The 21,401-nt window shown below is 46.6% G+C and overlaps 1 protein-coding gene across 2 annotated transcripts in view; it reads right to left on the reverse strand.

Moving 5' to 3' along the window:
* The window catches only part of LOC141069665 (protein MTSS 1-like), a 202,667-nt gene that overhangs the window by 78,524 nt on the left and 102,742 nt on the right, over nt 1-21,401 (reverse strand). For both annotated transcript variants that reach the window (XM_073559445.1, XM_073559444.1), the window contains exon 3: nt 19,137-19,210. In XM_073559445.1, coding sequence (XP_073415546.1) covers nt 19,137-19,210 — 74 coding nt within the window. The remainder of the gene's footprint in view (nt 1-19,136; nt 19,211-21,401) is intronic.

Here is a 21,401-nt window from a genome sequence, read left to right on the forward strand (position 1 = left end):
ATCAGGACTAGCAGGGGACAATAACACCAAAAGCAGGCAGTGGTTGATGAGAGTATCTGCCGTCACCTGTGCTATATTTATTTTAGATAACCAGCCAGACAAAACTGACAGCTGCGGGCTGCAACCCTCAGCTGTCAGCTTCCGCAATACTGGTCATCAAGGATATAGCGTGTTCTCCACGCCGTATTTTTTTTTTTTTTTTTTTTTTTACAATTAGCCAAACTAAAGCAGACAGCCGGGGGCTGGTATAGAGCCATAGATATTGCTCCCCCCCACCCACAAAAGGCACATCTGGCGCTTTGCCTGGCTCTTCCCACTTGCCCTGTGGCGGTGCCAAGTGGGGTTGATGTCACCTTTGCATGGTCTGGTGAAATCAAGCCCACAGCTTGGTAATGGAGAGGCATCTAAGACACCCATCCATTACTAATCCTATAGCTGTATTGTAAATAAATACACAGCTAAAATAATGTCCTTTATTTGAAATTAAAACAAAAACACACTTGGTATCTTTTTTTATTCCCTGAAACAGTGGAGGGTGCAATTAGGAAAGTGTCTTATTAGAAGCATAAGGAGGGAAAGAATGGGCCTTTCACTTCTTTTTGTGGTATATTACAGCTCCGTACAACTTGCTTGTTCAGAACTAAAATACAACCATGATCACAAGCTCTTAAAATCTGGGACAGATAGGTAACAAATTTTGCAAATGTCCAAAAAAAAAAAAAATGTAATTTCCCATCTTTTCTAAAATTCACTGAAGAAGAATGAAGATAAAGATTTTTATTTTCTGTGGAGATCACTTTGTGATGAGGGAATGTGCTCGGATAAATGTGTTATTATCCGAGCATGCGCGGGCATGCTTGAATAATACGTTAGAGTCCCCGTGGCTGCATGTATCGGGGCTGTTAGGCGGACACAACACATGCAGGGATTGCCTGCTTGTTATGTTGCCGGTCTAACAGCCGCGAAACATGCAGCAGCGGGGACTTGAACATATTAATCGAGCATGTCAGAGTTACCCGGATAACACCTGAGCACGCTCGCTCATTACTAATCACTATCAAATAAAGATTATGTGAATCGATACACAGGACCAGTGCTGCCACCACATCGATCTGAGCCCGCAGGACTGTAGCCTGAGAACCGCCTCTGACCTGCCAGCATCCACAGCTCTTCTTTTCATTAGCCAATGTGGCGCAACGTCATATGTTCCACGCGACGCAATGATGCCATCACGCCAGGTTAATCAAAAGAGAATCCTGGGATGTCATCAGTTAAGAGTTGGATCAAAGAACTGGAAGAGGTTCTATCAATCCATTTGCACTCTCTTTACTTCCAATGTAAACATACTAAAACCTAAAAAAGTAAAAGAAAAAAAAAAAAAAAATTAAAAAAATAAAATTCAGAGGTGCTTTCAATAGCAACCACATTCCATTTGTCATTTTCTAAATGACTGGTTGCTATGTGCAGCCTATCATATTTGTAGGCATTATTTATTTTTTTTTTTTTATAAATGAGGCCCGTTGACTTCCTCCAAAAGAAAGTAGTAACTAATAAAATGTTGCTCTCGGTCATGAGGAACTGGAAATGGTAAAAGAGCAGATGTGGAGTCTTATTGTGCAATTTTCCTTTACCCTAAACACATGGTTCTTGAAAGGACGGTTCAGCTATTTTCTGACTGGATTACAAAAAACAAAAAAAAAAAACCACACACCCTGGATGAAAACCAGTAGTCGCACATTACTCTCCTATATGTCACGAGATCAGCGGTAACGTGTCCATCATCTGTAGATGAACGCATGTGCAGTATTTCCACAATGACATTAGTCGGGCTTATTTATAAGATGCCGCATTGCTTGGTAGCTCTGTATAATGTATTACGTTGTGACTTGTGCGCTGGTCGGAGTCACTACGCGTTTCCCATATTTGGAGGAGAGAGGCTCATCAATGCATCATAATCAGATACAAAACATAAGGACATGAAACGGTTAATAAAAAAAATCTTTGTGACAGGAGGGTAAACTTAATGAAGGATGAGCGCTGTGACTTCTGTGCTACCGGCTCCTGGTGTGGGTAAAGTCCAGGGTCTGGACATTTAGCATATGACCTTTACTTGCACTATATGGAAATGATGACAAACGTCAATCTTATGGCCCTTTTATGCAATAATCAGCCGATCACTGGCCAGGGTAAACATGGCAACAGTCCAAGAGACTGCATTTTATACATGGCCAAAAAATTAGCTATTAGCAGCAGATCTCATTGGGATGCGCTGTCCACAATATGCAAACTCTAAAGCCCCCATACACAAAGGACTAACGTTGGTCGAACTATCAAAAAACGACAGGTTTGGACAACAGTGTAATATGTATGAGAGTACCGGACAACTGATTGTCAGGGAAGTTAAAGGGGTATTCTCATCTCTAATATCTGATCGCAATATACAGTAGATGTAATAATATTAGGACATATCTTCAATTAGAAATGTAGTATAGTTCTTCTGATTTGCTATGTCGCTTACCCCATGTGCAAGGCATTGCTGTACCTTAAGTATCCATGGTTATGGCCACTCATATATAGTGATAGTCAGTTGCTAGTGGTCGTAACCATGGATACCTAAGCTACTGCAATGCCTGCAGCTGGAGAAAGCGACATAGTGAATAAGAAGAACTATACTACATTTCTAATTGGAGATATTTGCTATTATTATTACACCTACTTCATATTGGAATAGGCTCTTGGAGATGGGAATACCCTTTAATGTTTTTATTCACCCCAAGATAAACCGCCACCAGACATGTCTGGCAGCAGCTCTCTCAGAACATAGGAGGGCCCCTGTGTATGCGTGAGACAATAGAGAGGGCTTAAACCCAAACCATCCATCTAATGAGTATAAGTGGGCATAAGTGGACAACAGGTATTTTATTCTCTTATTTTGTAGCAATATTTATTGTAATTATTTTGCAGAGAAACACAGGTGTTTCTCACTAAATTAGAATATCATCAAAAAGTTAATTTATTTCAGTTCTTCAATACAAAAAGTGAAACTCCTATACTATACAGAGTGATCTATTTCACGTGTTTATTTCTGATAATATTGATGATTATGGCTTACAGCAAATGAAAACCCAGAAGTCATTATCTCAGTAAATTAGAATACTTTATAACACCAGCTATAATGCTCCACACAGTATAACGGCCCCATATATTGCTCCATACAGTATATAATGGGCCCCATATAATGCTCCATACAGAAAATTGTCCCCATATAATGCTTCATACAGTAAAGTGGCCCCATTTATTGCTACATACTATCCCCTCCTCATTCCCCACTGCTGCAGTCGACTCAGTCTTCTGACTCTTTGCACTGCTCGGCAGAGTGTACACTGTAGTGAAGTCATCACACGCTCTGTCCTGACACGTCAAAAGATTGAAAAGCCTGGAGCAGCGTGGAAACGAGAGAGGTGAGTGTTTGAGGGGGGGGGGCCCTGTGCCAGCACTGGCACCGGACTCCCCCCGGCTCATGGGCCCCATAGTGTGTCGGGCGAGTGGGCCCAACTTTTCGTTCAGGGCCCGGGATTTGCTTGGGTGGTGATGCCGGCACTGCATAAACCGGTAAGTGATCTGTTACCAAAAGACATTAAAGCAGCAGGAAGATATGAAGAAAGATGATTACGCTATCACAAAAAAAGTGCTTCATTTATGTTTCAAAGTCCATTCATTGAAAATATTCTGACCCACTACTAGATAGGGTTTAACAGGTTTTCTGGTAACATTTGCCCACGCAAAGTAACCAAAGTAACCACTCAATATTATGAAAACACTGCTATTACACAGGAATTACACTGGGGAATGCCGCTCACCGGGTTATACCACATCCTGCAGTGCAGTAGTAATGTGTCATCTTCACGAATCTGCCATTGAATCGGGATAACAAACTTTAAAATGTTACTCTATTAAAAATTCTATACTGCCCATGTGCTTGGCAACAAGCTGCTTATTGTTAGGCTGGTTTACATTAGCGTCTTTGTGCAGAGCGCATCGTGTGCATCCGTCCGCAAGCGTTATGCGTACATGTTTAACATGGCGTACGCATGGTCTTGCGTTTGCATGTGTTCATCTGCGCTTTAGTACACAAGTGTTTTCCAGGTGTGCGTCTAGACGCGCCGGACGCAACATGTTGCATTTTACGCTTGCGCACGGAATGCGTCAAAACAATGCATTACAGTCTACGGGAACGCAGGCGTGCGCATGGACATGTGTACGCATGCGTTTTAAGACTAAACATGTCTAAACACTGGTTTAAACCACCCCCTACACAAAGAAACATTGTTTGAAATGTGAGTATAAAAACCTAATGTCTGACTGTACTTTTTTCTCAATTTATATTAAGTACTAATGTCTCTTTTTTTTGCAGCATGTCTTCATCAGCAGCAGCAAAATCTCAAGAATTCAGCTGTAACAGGGTCTATATAAAGAATTCCCATGACACACACCCACTGCTGTCCCATTGGTGGAGTCTGTTTCAAGGATTTTACTCCTGTGAAATGTGACACCTAGAGAACGCATGCGCATAAAAAACACAAATGCATGCAAAAGTGCATGTGCGTTTTTGCATGCATTTCTACTTGCTCACAAAGATGCAAATGTGAAACTAGCCTTAGTGGGTTGGCTAGCGAATACTAGTACTGGCTATGGGCAGCTGGATGTGCTGGGGACCATTGCTGTAATATTAAGATGCTAGATGGTACTACATATAAAACAATGCCCACGGTTGCCAATTTCTCATACCCACTGTTGTCCACTTAGCTAGTCACAAAACCATTGCTTAGGTGTGTCCCCAACTAAATGGGGCCAGCAGAGCTGTTGCAACTGTCTCTATATGTTACTCCTCTCAGTCTAATCCCCCACAGTGGTATATAGTAGGGCGAGGGTGACCAACCTAAACAGCAACACCGTTTACCACATACAGTTAGGTCTATATATATTTGGACAGAGACAACATTATTCTAATTTTGGTTCTAGACATTACATTAGAAGTTTGATTGACTATTTATCGCAGGATTTTATGTTTGGCAGCTGTCGCACGTTAAAAGACGCTTTTCATTGCTTTATTGCAAAAAATAGTTTTTGCATCACCACATTTTTTATTCGGATATTTGGGACGCAGAATGAACAAAAACCAGCATTTCATGAATTTCTTTTGGGGTGGGGGGGGGGGGACGAGAACACCATTCCGCGTGTGGCAAAATTGATAAAGCGGTTTTATTCTTCGGGTCAGTACGATTACAGCGATACCTCATTTATATCATTTTTCTGTGTTTTGGCACTTTTATACAATAAAAACAATTTTATATAAAAAATAATTATCTTTGCATCTCTATTCTGCGAACTATAACTTATTTTTTCGCTGATGATGCTGTATGGCGGATCGTTTTATGCAGGACAAGATGACGTTTTCAGTGGTACCATGTTTATATCCGTCTTTTTGATTGCGTGTTATTGCACTTTTTGATCGGCGGTATGATAAAGCATTGCTTTTTACCTTTTTTTTTTGAAGGGGTTCACTAAAGGGGTTAACTAGTGGGACAGCTTTATAGGGCGGGTCATTACGGACGCAGCGATACTAAATGTGTACTTTTATTGCTTTTTTTATTTACAAAAAAAATTAGGGAATTTTTAAAAAAATTAATTTTACACTTTTTTTTTTACTTTATCCCAGTGTGGGACATCACTTTGCAGTGCACTGTGTCAGATCAGCGAACTGACAGGCACTGCAGGAGGTTTCTCAGCGCCTTAGCAGGCACCGAGAAGCCACCTTTCTGCAGGACCCCAAAGGCCCCCGCAGCCATCTTGGACCTGGGGGCCTGCAGGAAGGAGACCCTCGGAATAACGAGAGCACATCGCGCTGTTCCGAGGGGTTCAGGGAAGCACGCAGGGAACCCCCCTCCCTGCGCGATGCTTCCCTATGCCCCCAGAACACTGCGTTAATGTTTGATCGCAGTGTGCTGGGGGTGGGGTGGGGGGGTGGAGTTATAATGTCCCGGGAGCGCTCCTGGCACATAGTGCCGGGTGTCAGCTGTAATAATCAGCTGACACTTGGCCGCGATCAGCTGCCATCCCCGTGAGCGCAGCTGATCGCGATGACGTATTGTCCCGTCCACGGTCATACGGGTCACGTGGACGGGATCGTACGTCAAATGTCAGGAAGGGGTTAAAGGGAACCTGTCACCAGGAAAATGCAGTACAATCTGCAAACATCATGTTATAGATAAAGGGGAGCTGAGCAGATTGATGTATAGTTTTGAGAAAAAAAGATCTGATCATGTTCTATCAGAGGTAAGGTCCAGAGTGGACCAGGGAAACGCAGTGGATGTTGTCTATAAGGATTTTCAAAAGCGCTTGGTATGGTGCCACACGAAAAGTTGCTACGTAAAATGAGAAAAATGGCACTAGGGCAAAATATGTGTATCTGGGTGAATAATTCCCAGAAAACCATGCATATTGAAAAACATGGATTTTTGTGAGTACTCACCGTAAAATCCTTTTCTCCGAGACGCTCATTGGGGGACACAGACTGTGGGTGTGTGCTACTGCCGTCTGGAGGCTGACACTAGGCATACAAAAAACAAGTTAGCTCCTCCTCCACCGCATAGACCCTCGCCCCTATAGCGGGCGGAAACCAGTTTAGTGCAAAAGCAGTAGGAGGACATACACAAATTAGCCTTAATGCAATAAATCATATGTCTGAAAAAAGGGATCACCCTGTCTTAAACAAGAAAATATGTTAAATAATAAGTATGAGCCAACCGGCTATCAGGGTGGGTGCTGTGTCCCCCAATGAGCGTCTTGGAGAAAAGGATTTTACGGTGAGTACTCACAAAAATCCATGTTTCTCCTTCGTCTCATTGGGGGACACAGAGACTGTGGGACGTCCTAAAGCAGTCCCTGGGTGGGATAACACTCACCGATCCAAGCCGCATGCTTTCCTGTTTAAAGGTGTGCCACTGCTGCTTGGAGAATTTTTCTGACCAGACTCGCATCTGACAAAGCCTGAGTATGCACACTGTAATGTTTACAAAAAGTGTGCAGGCTGGCCCAGGTTGCTGCCTTGCATACCTGTTCTGCCGAAGCCTGGTGCCGATGCGCCCACGAGGCGCCCACTGCCCGAGTAGAGTGCGCCCTTACTCCAGCTGGAACTGGCGTGCCTCTAATACGGTAAGCCTCCTGAATGGTTAGGCAAATCCATCTGGCTATGGTTGACCGTGAGGCTGCGAGGCCCTTCCTGCGCCCTTCGGGGATCACAAACAACGAATCCGTCTGGCGGAAAGGTGCTGTCCTCGACACGTATCTCCTGAGAGCTCTTACCAGATCCAATGTGTGGAGCGCCTTTTCCACCCTGTGAACTGGCGCTGGACAGAAGAAAGAAGGCAGCACAATGTCCTAATTAATATGGAACGAGGACACCACCTTTGGTAAAAAAAGGTGGCGGAGGCCTAAGGACTACCTTGTCCTTAAAAAAGGTCAGGAAAGGGGCTCTACAAGATAACGCTCCCAACTCCGATACTCGCCTAATGGATGTTATGGCTACCAGGAACACAACCTTTCTGGATAGATATGCCAATGAAACATCCTGTAGTGGCTCAAACGGAGCCTCCTGTAGTACAGACAGGACCAGATTAAGATCCCAGGCCTCCAATGGTGCTCTGAAGGGAGGTACTAAATGAACGACCACCTGCAGGAACGTTTTGACCTGCAAATTGGTAGCGATCTTTCGCTGAAACAGGACCGACAGGGCCGATATCTGTCTTCTAAGGCTACTTTCACACATCCGGTGTGTGGGGTCCGGCGGCGTGAAGCCGGGCCGCCGGATCCGGCCTGCAGCCGTGACACCGGATGTGTGTGCGGCGAGATGATAAGGCTCGGACATTATTAAAGGAGCCGCAGGACAGAGGCAGCCAATGAGACAGCTGCTGAAAGGGAGGTGAGGGGAGGAGAGGATAGGAGAGGGGAGGGGAGGAGAGGGGAGGGGGGTGGAGAGAGAGAGACATGGGGGGTTAACATTAGTGTCCAGGCAAGAGAATCTCTCTCTCTTGCTGGGCACTTGTGGGGTTAACCCCACAGAGAGATCTCTCTCTCTCACCCAGACACTGTGAGTGTTAACCCCACAAGTGCCCGGCGAGAGAGATCTCTCACAAGTGTCCGGGTGACAGAGAGAGATCTCTCTCTCTCTCGCCGGGCACTTGTGGGGTTAACATTCACAGAGTCCGGGCATGCGCTGTGGAAAAAGCCGGTCCGGCGCTGCAAAAAAACGTTACATGGAACGTTTTTTCCAGACGCCGGACAGGCTGTTTTTGCCAGATCAGGCAAAAACCGGATACGCCTCATAGGTATCCGGCGTGATGCGGCAATAATGAAACTGAATGGGGGAAAAACCGGATCCGGTGGCAACCGGCGCCGGATCCGGTTTTTACACTTTTCGCCGCATCGCGCCTGATGCTGAAAACCGGATGTGTGAAAGATGCCTTAGGGAACTTGGCGCCAAACCTGCGTCTAGGCCAGACTGAAGGAAAGCCAGTATGTTGGGCACAGAGAAGGACAATGGCGGAACACCGTGTTCCCGACACCACTGGAAGAAAACCTTCCAAGTGCTATAATAGATCCTTGCCGAGGCTGGCTTTCGGGCCCTTACCATTGTCGCGACCACCTCGCGCCCAAACCCCGCCTGGGTCAGCACCCAAGATTCAATGGCCACGCCGTCAAACGCAGGGCCCCTAAGTTCGGGTGGCAGATCGGTCCCTGGGTCAGTAAATCTGGTCGTTCCGGTAGCCGCCATGGTACGTCTGCGATGAGCTGTACCAGATCCGCGTACCATGCCCGTCGGGGCCAATCCGGGGCCAGCAGAATTGCCGGAACCCCCTCTGTCTTGATCTTCCTGATAACCCTGGGGAGAAGTGGCAGCGGCGGGAACAAGTACGGGAGCCGAAATTGGTTCCAGGGTATCACCAATGCGTCCGCTGCGACTGCTTGCGGATCCTGAGACCGGGCGACAAACACGCCCACTTTGGCGTTCTTCCTGGAGGCCATCAAGTCCACGTCTGGTGTTCCCCAGCGCTGGCAAATCTGCTGGAACACCTCGGGATGTAGTGACCACTCCCCGGCCGTGATGTCCTGGCGGCTTAGGAAATCCGCTGCCCAATTCTCGACGCCTGGAATGTAAACCGCTGAGATCGAGTGGCTCCTCTCGGCCCAGCGGAGCACATGTCCCACCTCGCGCATGGTTGCCCTGCTGCGTGTGCCCCCCTGGTGATTCACGTACGCCACTGCTGTGGCGTTGTCAGACTGAATCCGAACTGGGTATCCTGCTATCACGTGTTGGAACTGCTGCAAGGCCAACCGTATTGCTCGAATCTCCAACAGATTGATAGGGAGACGAGCTTCCTGAGGCGACCACTGCCCCTGTGCCGTGTGGTGGCGGAAGATTGCCCCCCCAACCGGAGAGACTCGCATCGGTCGTGATCACTAACCAATGATCCGGAGGAAAGGGCTTTCCCTGCAGAAGCGACCGATCGCGTGTCCACCATTGAAGAGTCTGTCGGACCTGAGAGGACAACCTGCACGGGTGATCGAGCGAGAACGGGCTCCTGTCCCAAGCCGCTAACAGGGCATGCTGCAGGGGGCGGAGATGAAACTGAGCAAACGGGATTGCTTCCATCGCTGCCACCATCCTGCCCAGGACCCCCTTCCCGAATCGGATAGTATGGAGGCCTGGCTGTTGAAGTCTTCGAGCTCCCTGTCGGAGTGCCTGAGCCTTGTCCTGAGGGAGAATTACCAATCCCTGGGAGGTATCGAATATCATCCCTAGGAAAACAATCCTCTGGGCCGGCGTGAGGAATGATTTCTTCCTGTTGATCATCCATCCTAGACGAGACAAGGTATCTAGTGTGATGGTGACACTCTCCTCGCACGCTGGACGGGACGGGCCCTTTACCAGAAGGTCGTCCAGGTATGGCAACACCACAATGCCCCGGGAATGAAGAGTGGCCATGGCGACCGCCATCACCTTTGTGAATATTCTGGGGGCCGTGGCCAAACCGAAAGGCAGCGCCACAAACTGGAAGTGCCGTCCCTCGACCGCAAACCGTAGGAATCTCTGATGCGGGGGAAAAATAGGGATGTGTAAATAAGCATCCTGAACATCGATTGAGGCCAGGTATTCTCCCTTCTCCATGGAGGATATAACCGACCGGAGGGACTCCATGCGAAAATGCCTGACCCTGATGAACCTGTTTAGTAGCTTTAGGTCCAGAACCGGCCTTACCGCTCCATCCTTTTTGGGCACTGCGAACAGGTTGGAATAAAACCCTTGGGTTCTTTCGCTCCTTGGCACCGGAACGATGACCCCTTTGTGCTGCAGCACTTCAATGGCCCCCCGTAATGCCTCTGCCCGAGGCCTTGACTTGGGAAGCCGGGAGGGAAAAAATCGTGTTGGCGGACGTTTTATAAACTCTATCTTGTACCCGGAAGATATCAGCTCCGTCACCCATGCGTCGCGTGCCACCGCAGCCCATATGTGACAGAACCGGCGCAGACGACCGCCAATCCTGCTGTCCTCGGGTACCGCACTTCTCGAGTCATTTTGTAGAGGGCCTCTGGGACCTGGCCCCCCTTGATCTGGGCGGACGCCCTCGCATCCTACCCAGCGGGTTGGTCCTGTAGGTGACCTGACGCTCTTTGTCATGGTTATAGCTCGCAGGAGCGGGGGTACTGGCCGTTGCCGTCCACGCGGGGGCGCGAAATGCCCGAAAACGCGCCTGAGGCTGACGAAATGGCGTCCTTGTTTTCTGTTGTGGGAGAAAACTACTTTTACCCCCTGTTGCGTCCGAAATGAGTCTATCCAATTCTTCCCCAAATAGTCGGTTACCCTGAAAGGGCAGGGAAGTCAAGGATTTTTTAGACACCGAATGAGCCCGCTACAGCCTTAACCACAAGGCTCTCCTAATGGCGATTGCGTTTGCTGCTGCAAGTGCTGCGCTATTAGCTGCATCCAAGGATGCATTAATTAGATAGTCACCCGCCATTGCGATCTGACTTGTTATCTCGGCCACCTCTGCTGGCAACTCCCTATCCTGCAGGATCTCATTTAAAGAGTCCGACCAGGACATCATGGCTTTGGCTACCCATGTTGCCGCAAAGGAAGGGAAGAGCGCTGATCCTGATGCTTCGTACACCGAGCGTGCTAATCCCTCTATGAGCCGATCCGTGGGGTCTTTGATGGCCGAACCACTAGGCACTGATAACAGGGATCTTGAGGCCAGGCGGGATACCGGGGGATCCACCGCCGGAGACTCTGCCCATTTTTTACAGAGCTCTGGCGCAAATGGATATCTTGATCCTAGCGTCTTCTGTCCCGAAAAACGCTTGTCTGGCCGTTCCCGGTGCCGCTGCACTATATCCTCGAACTCAGGATGAGTGCTGAACACTCTCCGCGGCTTCCGGGCCTTTTTAAAAGACACCTTATGCCCTGCGGTTAGGGTGACCTCATCATCAATACCCAGAGTCTGGTTAACAGCCTCAATGAGACTGTCCACCGTCTCCCGGCACCCTGGGGTGTCCAGGTCCAAGGATTCTTCCACATCCTCTACTGAGCTCTGCTCGCTCCCTGAAAGGGGTGACGGCGAGCGTGATGCCACACTCGCAGATGCTGAAGCACCGGAGGGGCCTGGCGACACAGTATGGGTTCTCTTCCTATGTGCCTGCCTAGAGAGAGTGCGGCCCCTGCAGGCCGGCGGCTCATGTGAGGAGGCAGAACCCTCCCAACCAGGCAAGCCGTCATCTCTACCCCTATCCGGGGCCTGAAGGGTCTCAATTGCCTTTGTTAATCATACCATAGACCGAGAGAGGGATACCGCCCACTCTGGGCTCCTGGGCGCGTTCGGTGTCACAGGTTTCACATAATTTACTTGTCTGCGCTCGTGGGAATCTAACCCCACAGGAAACGCATGCGGCATAGAAGGATGTGTGCGCTTTACCTTTTCCAGACATACTGCTGGAAAAGGCCAGAAAAATAAATAGAGAAATAGATTCTCCTATATATATATTTTTTTTTTTAAGGAGGGCGAATGCGGAGGAGAGGGGAGCCGTATATGCCCTAGCGTGGCCTTCAGGCCGGGGTCACACTTACCCCTCTGTAAGTCCTTTCCCGGCTCCTGCCGTGGGAGGCCCCTCCGGCTGCGTTGGTGGCGGTCTCCGGGGACTGCTGTGCTTTGTGCGGTAAGCTGCGATTCCTGCGGCCTACCCCGGACTGCCGTCGGGGACTCCATTTTATCCGGCGCCCGCCCTGCCAGGAGGGGGGCGGCGCCGGAAGTGACGCCGACGGACGCCGCGCTGAGGGCGGGACTTCCACCCACGGACCAGGCCGGAGCCGCGGCCTAAATTACGATACCCCCCGCCCCGGATCCTGTAACGCCGATACCGGGGACGGGGGGCGCCGAAGCGACGCCGCCTAAGACGCGGCCGGAGCGCTGCCGCCCACTTCCGCCCGCGGCCTAAATTAATGGCGCTACCCACCTGGGGTCCAAACGCCGAGCCCCAGCGACGTCCTCTCCTCCACCTCCTGTGCAGCCACTGCCCGCTCTGCCCCAGGTATTGGGGGTTTGGGGGGGGTGACCTCTGCTGGCCTCTGCGCCCAGGGCCCTCCGCACCTGCTAGTCTCCTTCTTGGACGGTGCAGGCACCCTAACTCCGTCTGCCCTGTAGGGCGAGGAGAGGGACCGTCCGCCGCCGTGCAGCACCGCCGTCAAGCGTTGGTGGAGCAGTGGGGGCGCACAGACTAGTCTTGTGCCCGTGTGCAAGCCCATGGTTTCCATACCTAGGGGTGGACAGGGCTAAGTCTGGCATAGTGTCCCACGTCACGGGAGAGGAGACGTGGAGGGACTCTCGCATGTAGTCGCCCGTTGCTGGTTTGGGGAAATCGGATCCTTTCTATAGGATGCGTTGCCCCCTCTCGTCTTCAAAAAATAACAAACACGAAAAATAGATGTCTGGGGAAAAGTCCCAGAGGTGTCCCTCGGTGCGGGAAAGGATACGCGGAGCGATGCTCAACGCGTGCTCGCCCGTTGATGGTTTGGGGAGATCGGACCCTTTCTATAGGATCCGTCGCCCCTATCTCCTCTTCATAGTGAGAACCGAAAAAAGAAACCCAGTCTGGAGAAACCAGACTGCGTGTGCCTCCAAAGATACTAAGCAAAAAACTGGTTTCCGCCCGCTATAGGGGCGAGGGTGTATGCGGTGGAGGAGGAGCTAACTTGTTTTTGGTATGCCTAGTGTCAGCCTCCAGACGGCAGTAGCACACACCCACAGTCTCTGTGTCCCCCAATGAGACGAAGGAGAAAGTCTACTTAATCAGACATGCTAGACCGGGCTTGTCACTCTCCACAAGAAGAGACGTTACCCCTTAGATCCTAGTCTTAAACCTCTCACCTAACCAAATAAGATCTCTTTTGCACTGACGACTGGCAATACCTCGAAACACAATCTCTGAAAATTGAGATTCTGGTTTGGTTTTTATCCTTAAGGTACTGTCAAACTAAGCGATATCGCTAGCAATATCGCTACAACTTGTGACGTTATAGCGATATTGCTAGCGACATCGCTGTGTCTGATACTTACCTACGACCAGCTCCCCCACTGGTTATCGCTGATCGCGCGAGAACGTCCTGGACCGCTTCTCGCCGTCAGCTTCCTGCGGCGCTTCCTGAGGAGAGACGAGCCGGGCGGCAGGACGCAGGATCGTCTGGTGTGACAGGTAAGTAGCAACCCCTGTCCCCAGCGATGTCGCTGGTGAGATCTGCCTGTGTTTCAGCTCACTAGCGACCACTTAGCGATGTACCAGCAATCCTGACCGCGTCATATCGCTGGTCAGGATCGCTGGTACATCGCTAAGTGTGACAGTACCTTAAGTCATATAACAAGGCTTGTTAAAGGTTGATATCTACTTTTAGGATTGCTACTTCCATTATGTGGGACTAAAGTTCTAGTCCTCATCCTCTTTGCATATTTAATTTCCCAGAGGAGCATGCATAGCAAATAAGTATCCTCACTGACATGCCAGGCCTGGCTTGTCACTCATCACAAGGAGAAACATTACTACCTACATCCCTGGGTTAGTAACGGTTTCAGTGATAGGAAAGAAAGCGTGGTTATTCATGAAACACACTCAGATTGGTTCACATTCAACAGTGGGGTGCCACAGGGGTCAGTATTGGGCCCTCTACTTTTTTTTTTTTTTTAAATCAGTTATCTTTATTGAAAGCTTTTTAACAATAAATGAAAACTAAGTAAAGAAACCCTCTTCCCCTATCCCTTTCCCAGCTTCAGGACATAATTTGCATCGAGAATTACAATATGGACCAATTATTACGCAATAAATTGACAGTATTGGGTTCACTTAACATTTAGCCAGTTGCCTATTACTTTGTTATATCTTGTGTCAAATACCTTCATAAATCATAACATTAATATCACACACCTGTAGTGCTACACACTAAGCTTAAAGTATAAATTAGGTTACCAGTTGAAATTGAACCACGTATGAACAAAATAGACAAGCCAGCTTTCAGAATTTTTTGATATCTGTGTATAGCATTCCATTATATAGATGAGATGCTGAGAGGAAGCCTAAGGCAGCAACAACAACAGATCTGGAAGGAAGAACAGGAACATGAAGAGCCATGGCAAGACAAGCCGCTGCATGGGATGTACCACCGACAAAAAATGGAAGTGGCTGACATGGAGAAATACCAATGGCTGGAGAAAGCTGGACACAGAGACAGCACAGAGGCACTAATCATAGCAGCACAAGAGCAAGCACTAAGTACCAGATCCATAGAAGCAGGAATCTACCACAAAAGACAAGATTCCAAGGTGCAGACGATGCAAAGAAACCTCAGAAACAGCCCAACACATGATGCAGGATGCAAAATGCAAGTAGGAACAGCATATACTGAACACCACAACCAAGTAGCGGGAGTTGTACACGGGAACATTTGCACAGCATATGGGCTAAGTCCCCCTAATTCCAGGTGGGAGACCCCAGAGAAAGTGGTGGAGAATGAAAGGGTTAAAATCCTGTGGGACTTCAAGATCCAGACGGATAAGCAGGTGTTGGCTAACCAACCATACATTGTGCTAGTAGACAAGGATCAGAAGACAGCAATGATAATAGATGTGGCAGTGCCACGTGACAGTAACTTCAGAAAGAAGGATTATGAGAAGTTGGAGAAATACCAGGGCCTCAAAGGAGAACTGGAGAAGATGTGGAAGGTGAAGGCAACAGTGATTCCCGTGGTGATAGGAGCACTTGGAACTAAGTTGGAAGAATGGCTACAACAGGATCCCAGGAGCAACATCTGAACTCTCTGTGCAGAAAAGCTCAATGCTGGAAACAACTAAGATCCTGCGCAGAACCCTCAAACTCCCAGGCCTCTGGTAGAGGACCCGAGAATGAGAAAGGACAACAAAGACCACCCCCATTGAGGGGTGAGAAGGAAGATTTTTTTATACATATACTCCTTTTTCTAGAAGCACAAGCATCTGCATTATTTCTATAAATTCCATAGTCTTGGGGGTGATTCATCAAACCAGTGTGGCGCTATAACTTTCCTAATTTCGCACAATGTTCTTTTAAGTGCCACTCTTACATTTTCATGTTCCGCTACCCATTAACATACGGTAGTCCAAAACGCAAATTACAGGTTGCTTAGGAATTTCAAGGTCAAACACATTCACATAGTTTATAGTTTGGTTCTAAGAATTCCCAAGTGCGTTACAAGTTTGAAAACATATGTATTATATCAGCGGGTCCACCCCCACCTCTTGGGCAGGAGTCATCTGATCTCACCTCTATTTCAAACAAATTCCGGGGTTCCGCACTCCTGGGGCAAGAGGTACAATTTTGAAAGTTACTAGTGAGGCCCAGAGGCTATCTTCCCATTGGTCAGGGTCAACTGTCTCAATATACTGCTCCCATTTTTGTTTAAATTTTCAAAGGGTGTTTGGACACAAATTGTGCTAGAAGTAGTTTAGGAAACCTAGAGATACCTCCTGCAACCCGATTTTGATTTAAAACCATATGAAATATTAAGTAATTAAGTATCGCAATCTGCGTTATTGTGTTTTGTTTGGACCACGTGCGGCACACTTGGAGATAGTGGAAAAAAGCACTTATGTGGTTGTAAAAATTCATCTTGAAATCGTTGAAAACTTTTAAACACTCCATCTATCTGAAGTTGGGCAATGAAGTGGACTCCAATTTTCCTACTAAATCCCTCCAACCTAAGCATTTCTGGTAGTTTTGGAATCTGCCACATAGGAGTAACTTTGGTGTATCCATCTATTTCCACTTTCTCCCAGGTTTTGATCATTTGGATCACTGTTGGAAGTTTAGTTTTGCTCCTCCCTTGATATCCCACATCTTATGTTCTTGAAATACCACCACCATAGGGCCCTGCAACGTGTTGAGTTGCTGTAGATGTGAGGCCAGGAAATAAAGCCATGAATTTGGGGCAGCTAGACCCCCTTTCTCCTTATCTTGTAGTGTCATATTAAATTCGAGCAACACCTTTTCCCCCCAAATCAGTTCCCCTCATATGGCTTGGAACCTATAGAAGTATTTCAGGGGGAGCCATATTGGGGCATTATGCACAATACAGAGCAGCTGTGGCATCATAACCATTTGGACCAGGTCTGTGCGACCGACTACTGATAAATGCTTGCGGCCTGCTTCATGCTCAGCCAGGTCACACTCCAGGCCCTCTTAACATATTAATTAAAAACCTTATAGGGGACATACAGAGAAGAATTACAATATTTGCAAATGATACTAAACTCTGCTGGGTAATCAACACAGGAAGATAATTTAATATTACAGAAGTCAGCTGGAGACTTGGGCTGAGAAATAGCAATTTAAGCTTAACGTAGATAAATGCAAGGTTATGCATTTGGGTAGAGGAAATAAAATGTATAATCATGTACTAAACTGTAAAACCATCACTGAAAAAGACTTGTGTGGACTGCAAACTCCACTTTAGTGGCCAGTGTCAGGGAGCTGCTGCCAAGGGGAAATAAAATAGTGGGATACATTAAAAGAGGCATGGATGCTCATGAGGAGAACATCATTTTACCCCTATACAAGTCACTAGTGTGACCACATAGAGAATACTGTGAACAATTCGTGCGGCCACACATAGAATACGGTGTACAATTTTGGTGTCCGGTGTATAAGGAGGACGTAGCTGAACTAGAGCGGGAGCAGAGAACAGCGACCAAGGTTATGATTGGAGTGTAGTACCAATTTAGACTATTAAATTTGTGTTTATTTAGTTTGGAAAAACAAAGGCTTAGGAGGCGATCTTATAATAATGTACAAATATATGAGGAGAAAGTACAGAGATCGTTCTTATAATCTTTTACACTTAAGCCTGAAATGGGGACAAGGGGGCATCCTCTACATATAGAGGAAAGAAGGTTTAATCACAATCACAGATTCTTTACTGTAAGAGCAGTGAGACTATGGAACGCTCTGCCACACGATGTTGTAATGAGTGATTCCCTACTAAAATTCAAGAAGGGTCTGGATGCCTTTCTTAATAAATAGATTACAGGTTGTGGGCATTAGATTCTTGGATGGGGCGTTGATTGAGGGAGCAAGTCAGGTTATTGTATGGAGTCCGAAAGGAATTTTCCCCCTAATATGGAGCTATTAGTGTCTGCCCCATGAGCTTTTTGCCTTCCTCTGGATCAACATGTTAGGATACAGGTTGAACTCAATGGACCTAAATCTACCTTCATCCTTAAACTATAGCCTGTTTTATTCATTTAATCCTCTGCTTTTTCTGGGATTTTCAGTCCAGTGGGCGGTTCCATCAGTGACTGACAGCTATGTCTGTGTGCACACTTACACAGATAAAGCTGTCAGTCACTGATAGGACCACCCACTGGACTGAAAATCCCAGAAAAAGCATTGGATTAAATGAATAAAACAGGTTATCCTGAATCTTTTCTCACAAAACTATATACTGTATATCAATCTGTTCAGCAACCCCTGCTCTGTAACATGGCGTTTGCAGATTGCACTGCATTTTCATGGTGACCGGTTCCCTTTAATGTGTCTTGGACTTCATCTGTGGGAACCTTAAGGCTATGTGTACACACTGCAGACTCACCTGCGGGTTTTTTCCTGTGGAACCGCAGGTAAAGTGACCTGCGGTTTTGCCCTGCGGTTTCACACCTCTCCTATGTTAAAGGTGTGAAACCGCAGCAAAATCCGCAGAAATAATTGACATGCTGCGGGAAAAAAAAAAAAACGCAGCGTGAGCACTGCGGTTTTGAAAACCCATAGGCTAACATGGTAAAGTACCATGTCTGCGGAACTGCTGCGGTTCCGCAGGGCCAAAACCGCAGCGTGTGCACATGGCCTTACACTGGTTCACTGCACATGCAAGCTGATGAGCGGTAGTTTAGTGGCTTGTTTAGGCAGCTCGACTGCACTTCCATGTGTACACAAACAGTTTTGATACAATGAAACCACTGCCAGAGAAAGTTGAGTGCAGGCTCAGCAACCATACCCTATGGCTACAAGGATACCCTTTGATTCTGGGATTAACCTTTTAACTCATTAAGGGCCTTGTGCCACAAATAGCATATTTCCAAAGCATACGGTAGGTAAGTGTCTGCTTGCTAGGGGGTCCCTAGCTGTCTCCGTTACACCTCCACAACGAGGAGGTGTTTAAATGGAGAAGCAATCAATGACTATAAAGATGACAAAAACAGTCGTCTGCGAGTCTTCACTAACCCCACAGACACTACATGGAGTGGTAGGGTACAGAACACGGCTTCGCATTAGGGATCCCCAGGAATTGGGCATCTATCACATTTCCCAATTTCTGCAATCCCAAATAAGCACCGAAATATCAGGTAGTGAGTGCCTCTTCTGGGACTATTGCATGACTGTTCATAGCTGCATCTCTATGGATTTCACAGCTGACCCAGTGTCACCAACGAACATAATCTTTCTATAACAAAACACGACAAGACTGATACAAACACATTATCTGCATGGAAATAATAAAAGATAATTACCTCTGGTATTTATAGCTATATCTGCAATTTTCTGAAAGGCATCCAAAAATGATCCCGTTACAATGGTCGTCGTTCTGAAAAATACAGAAAAAAAAGAAAACGTCAGTTAGTATCTGGCAAGGGATTATAGAGCAGACCCAAATACTGGACCACAGAAGCAAAAGCAGGCAGAGACAAAACTTTCTGGCAAGGAAATGGACATTGCTTAATTTTCCAGAGACACAATAGAAAAATCCGACTCTCTGATCCACCAAGTTAAAATGACAGATCTTATGCTACATACATAGAAGTGGAATCTACAATGGTATGAAAAGGCAGATTTCCCCATTCAGGAGTCTAGGACTGAAAGGCCACATCTCCTACGGGAGCCGTCATGGCTATCATTAGCCAGCGAGACACGAACGGGAAGAATAGCTGATGTCAGATTAGACCAGCTGTGAACCAGGAGTCCCAGCAATCCCTAACAAAGCAGGGTCCTTGGGACTAGCACCAAACAACCATCATATCAATGGGTTTTGTTAGTTTTATAGACGTGTGTGAAATAAAGGCAATGTTTGGCACTGAGCAATTACGGCCCTCAGTCATTTCCACTGTTTCCAAGGAACCCCCCAAAAAAAAAAAAAAGTCTTTCAACTATCTTGACATGTTAGTTTTAGTAAAGAGTCACATTCCTCTCAAGACAATCATTCTGGAACATCATATTTCATAACTTTGAATTGTGGCGTTTTCCTATAATGCCCACTGGAAATTTATCAACAAACTGACAAATGGGTGGCGCCATCCTCATCAATAAGTGAGAACAGTGTGTAAGTTTGCTTTGAGCCCCTCATGAGAAGATACAAATGGTGCCCTGTTGTTGCAGGGCTACAACAGAGGAAGCCTGTTTGACAGTGAAATGGCCGTTGCCCAGGCTGACACCCTGTAAAACACAATCTCCCACAGATATACACTTTTCTGAATAAAGGAAGAATATGTTCTACAGTTTGACAAGTGCTCCATTTCCTTCTCTTCCTTTTGGTTTCTGTTGTGTGCTTCCTAAGTCACAGAACACCACTGTCTTAGCTTCTCAGCCTTGGCATCGTCTGCCATTTTCCTTTTGATGGACTTTGCTATACAGTGGAAATGGTAATGCCCGGTTATAAATTTACTCACGCTTCCAGGAAGAGCAGCAATTGCACAATGGGGTATTCTAAGCAAATATACTCCAGCATTGTTATTTAATCAGAGAGTGCACGTTTCCATTACAACAGATATGTCAGGCGAGACTAAAAGTTCATTTTCAAACAAATATGATGCCAGGTATTTGCTACTTAATCTGAGAACAGCATAATATAGAGAAAGCAGAATTGCTGGCAGGAGCGGTCTGTCACAGCTCTGTGCCAGCAGAGATCGGCACGGAGAACAACAGGCAGATAGATAGCAACTAACTGCCTGTTCATTCTTTGGCCCAAATTAAAAAAAAAAAAAAAATTAGAAGTCCGGGATAGCCCATTTAAGGGCTATATTCTCTGGATCGGTTTCGTTCCCACCAGATGAGACACGACCCTATAAACAATGTTGGCAATTATAATTAAAAAAAAAAAAGCAACACCTGTATATGTGTGTGTATATTATATATATATATATATATATATATATATATATATATATATATACACACACACACATATACACAGGTTATATAACACATACGGTATATGGAATTTGCACTCCAACTGAACAAAAGTAGTATCACCCCAAATAAAGCCACGACATCCACACTCTGAAATGTTCGAATTGGGAGACAAGTACAAGATCCCAGTGCTACAGAAAATATGATCTATCAGCACTAATATAAATCACAGGGAAGGCTCCTGACCAAGAAATGTATCTGGTCTTTTTCTGGGTCTGAAATCGTAAGTGCCGGAGACAGGATGTGTCATGTGGGTGATTTGGTTTTTAAATAAGAGGGAAGATTTGTCACAACACTATTACCATGACATCCACAAATATCAGAAATAAACAAAAGAGTCATTTATTGAATAAATATCACCAAGCTTAAAAACACCAAACTACACTCATGGCAACTGGCTATTCTCTTATTTTGTCGGGGGGGGGGGGGGGGGTTGTACATACATCATCGATTTTCTTTGACAGTCAAAAAACTAATGATAATAATGTTTCTGAAACACAACAAATATGTATTTCTACTTTTTTTCATATCACATTTTACACCATATATTATATTCAAACCAACCCTGAAAATCCAAACTTCTCGCAAGTTGT

The sequence above is a fragment of the Dendrobates tinctorius genome, unplaced genomic scaffold (genome assembly GCF_039654945.1).
Source record: "Dendrobates tinctorius isolate UK_male_01 unplaced genomic scaffold, ASM3965494v1 ptg000270l, whole genome shotgun sequence".
In the NCBI taxonomy this organism is placed as follows: Eukaryota; Metazoa; Chordata; class Amphibia; order Anura; family Dendrobatidae; genus Dendrobates; species Dendrobates tinctorius.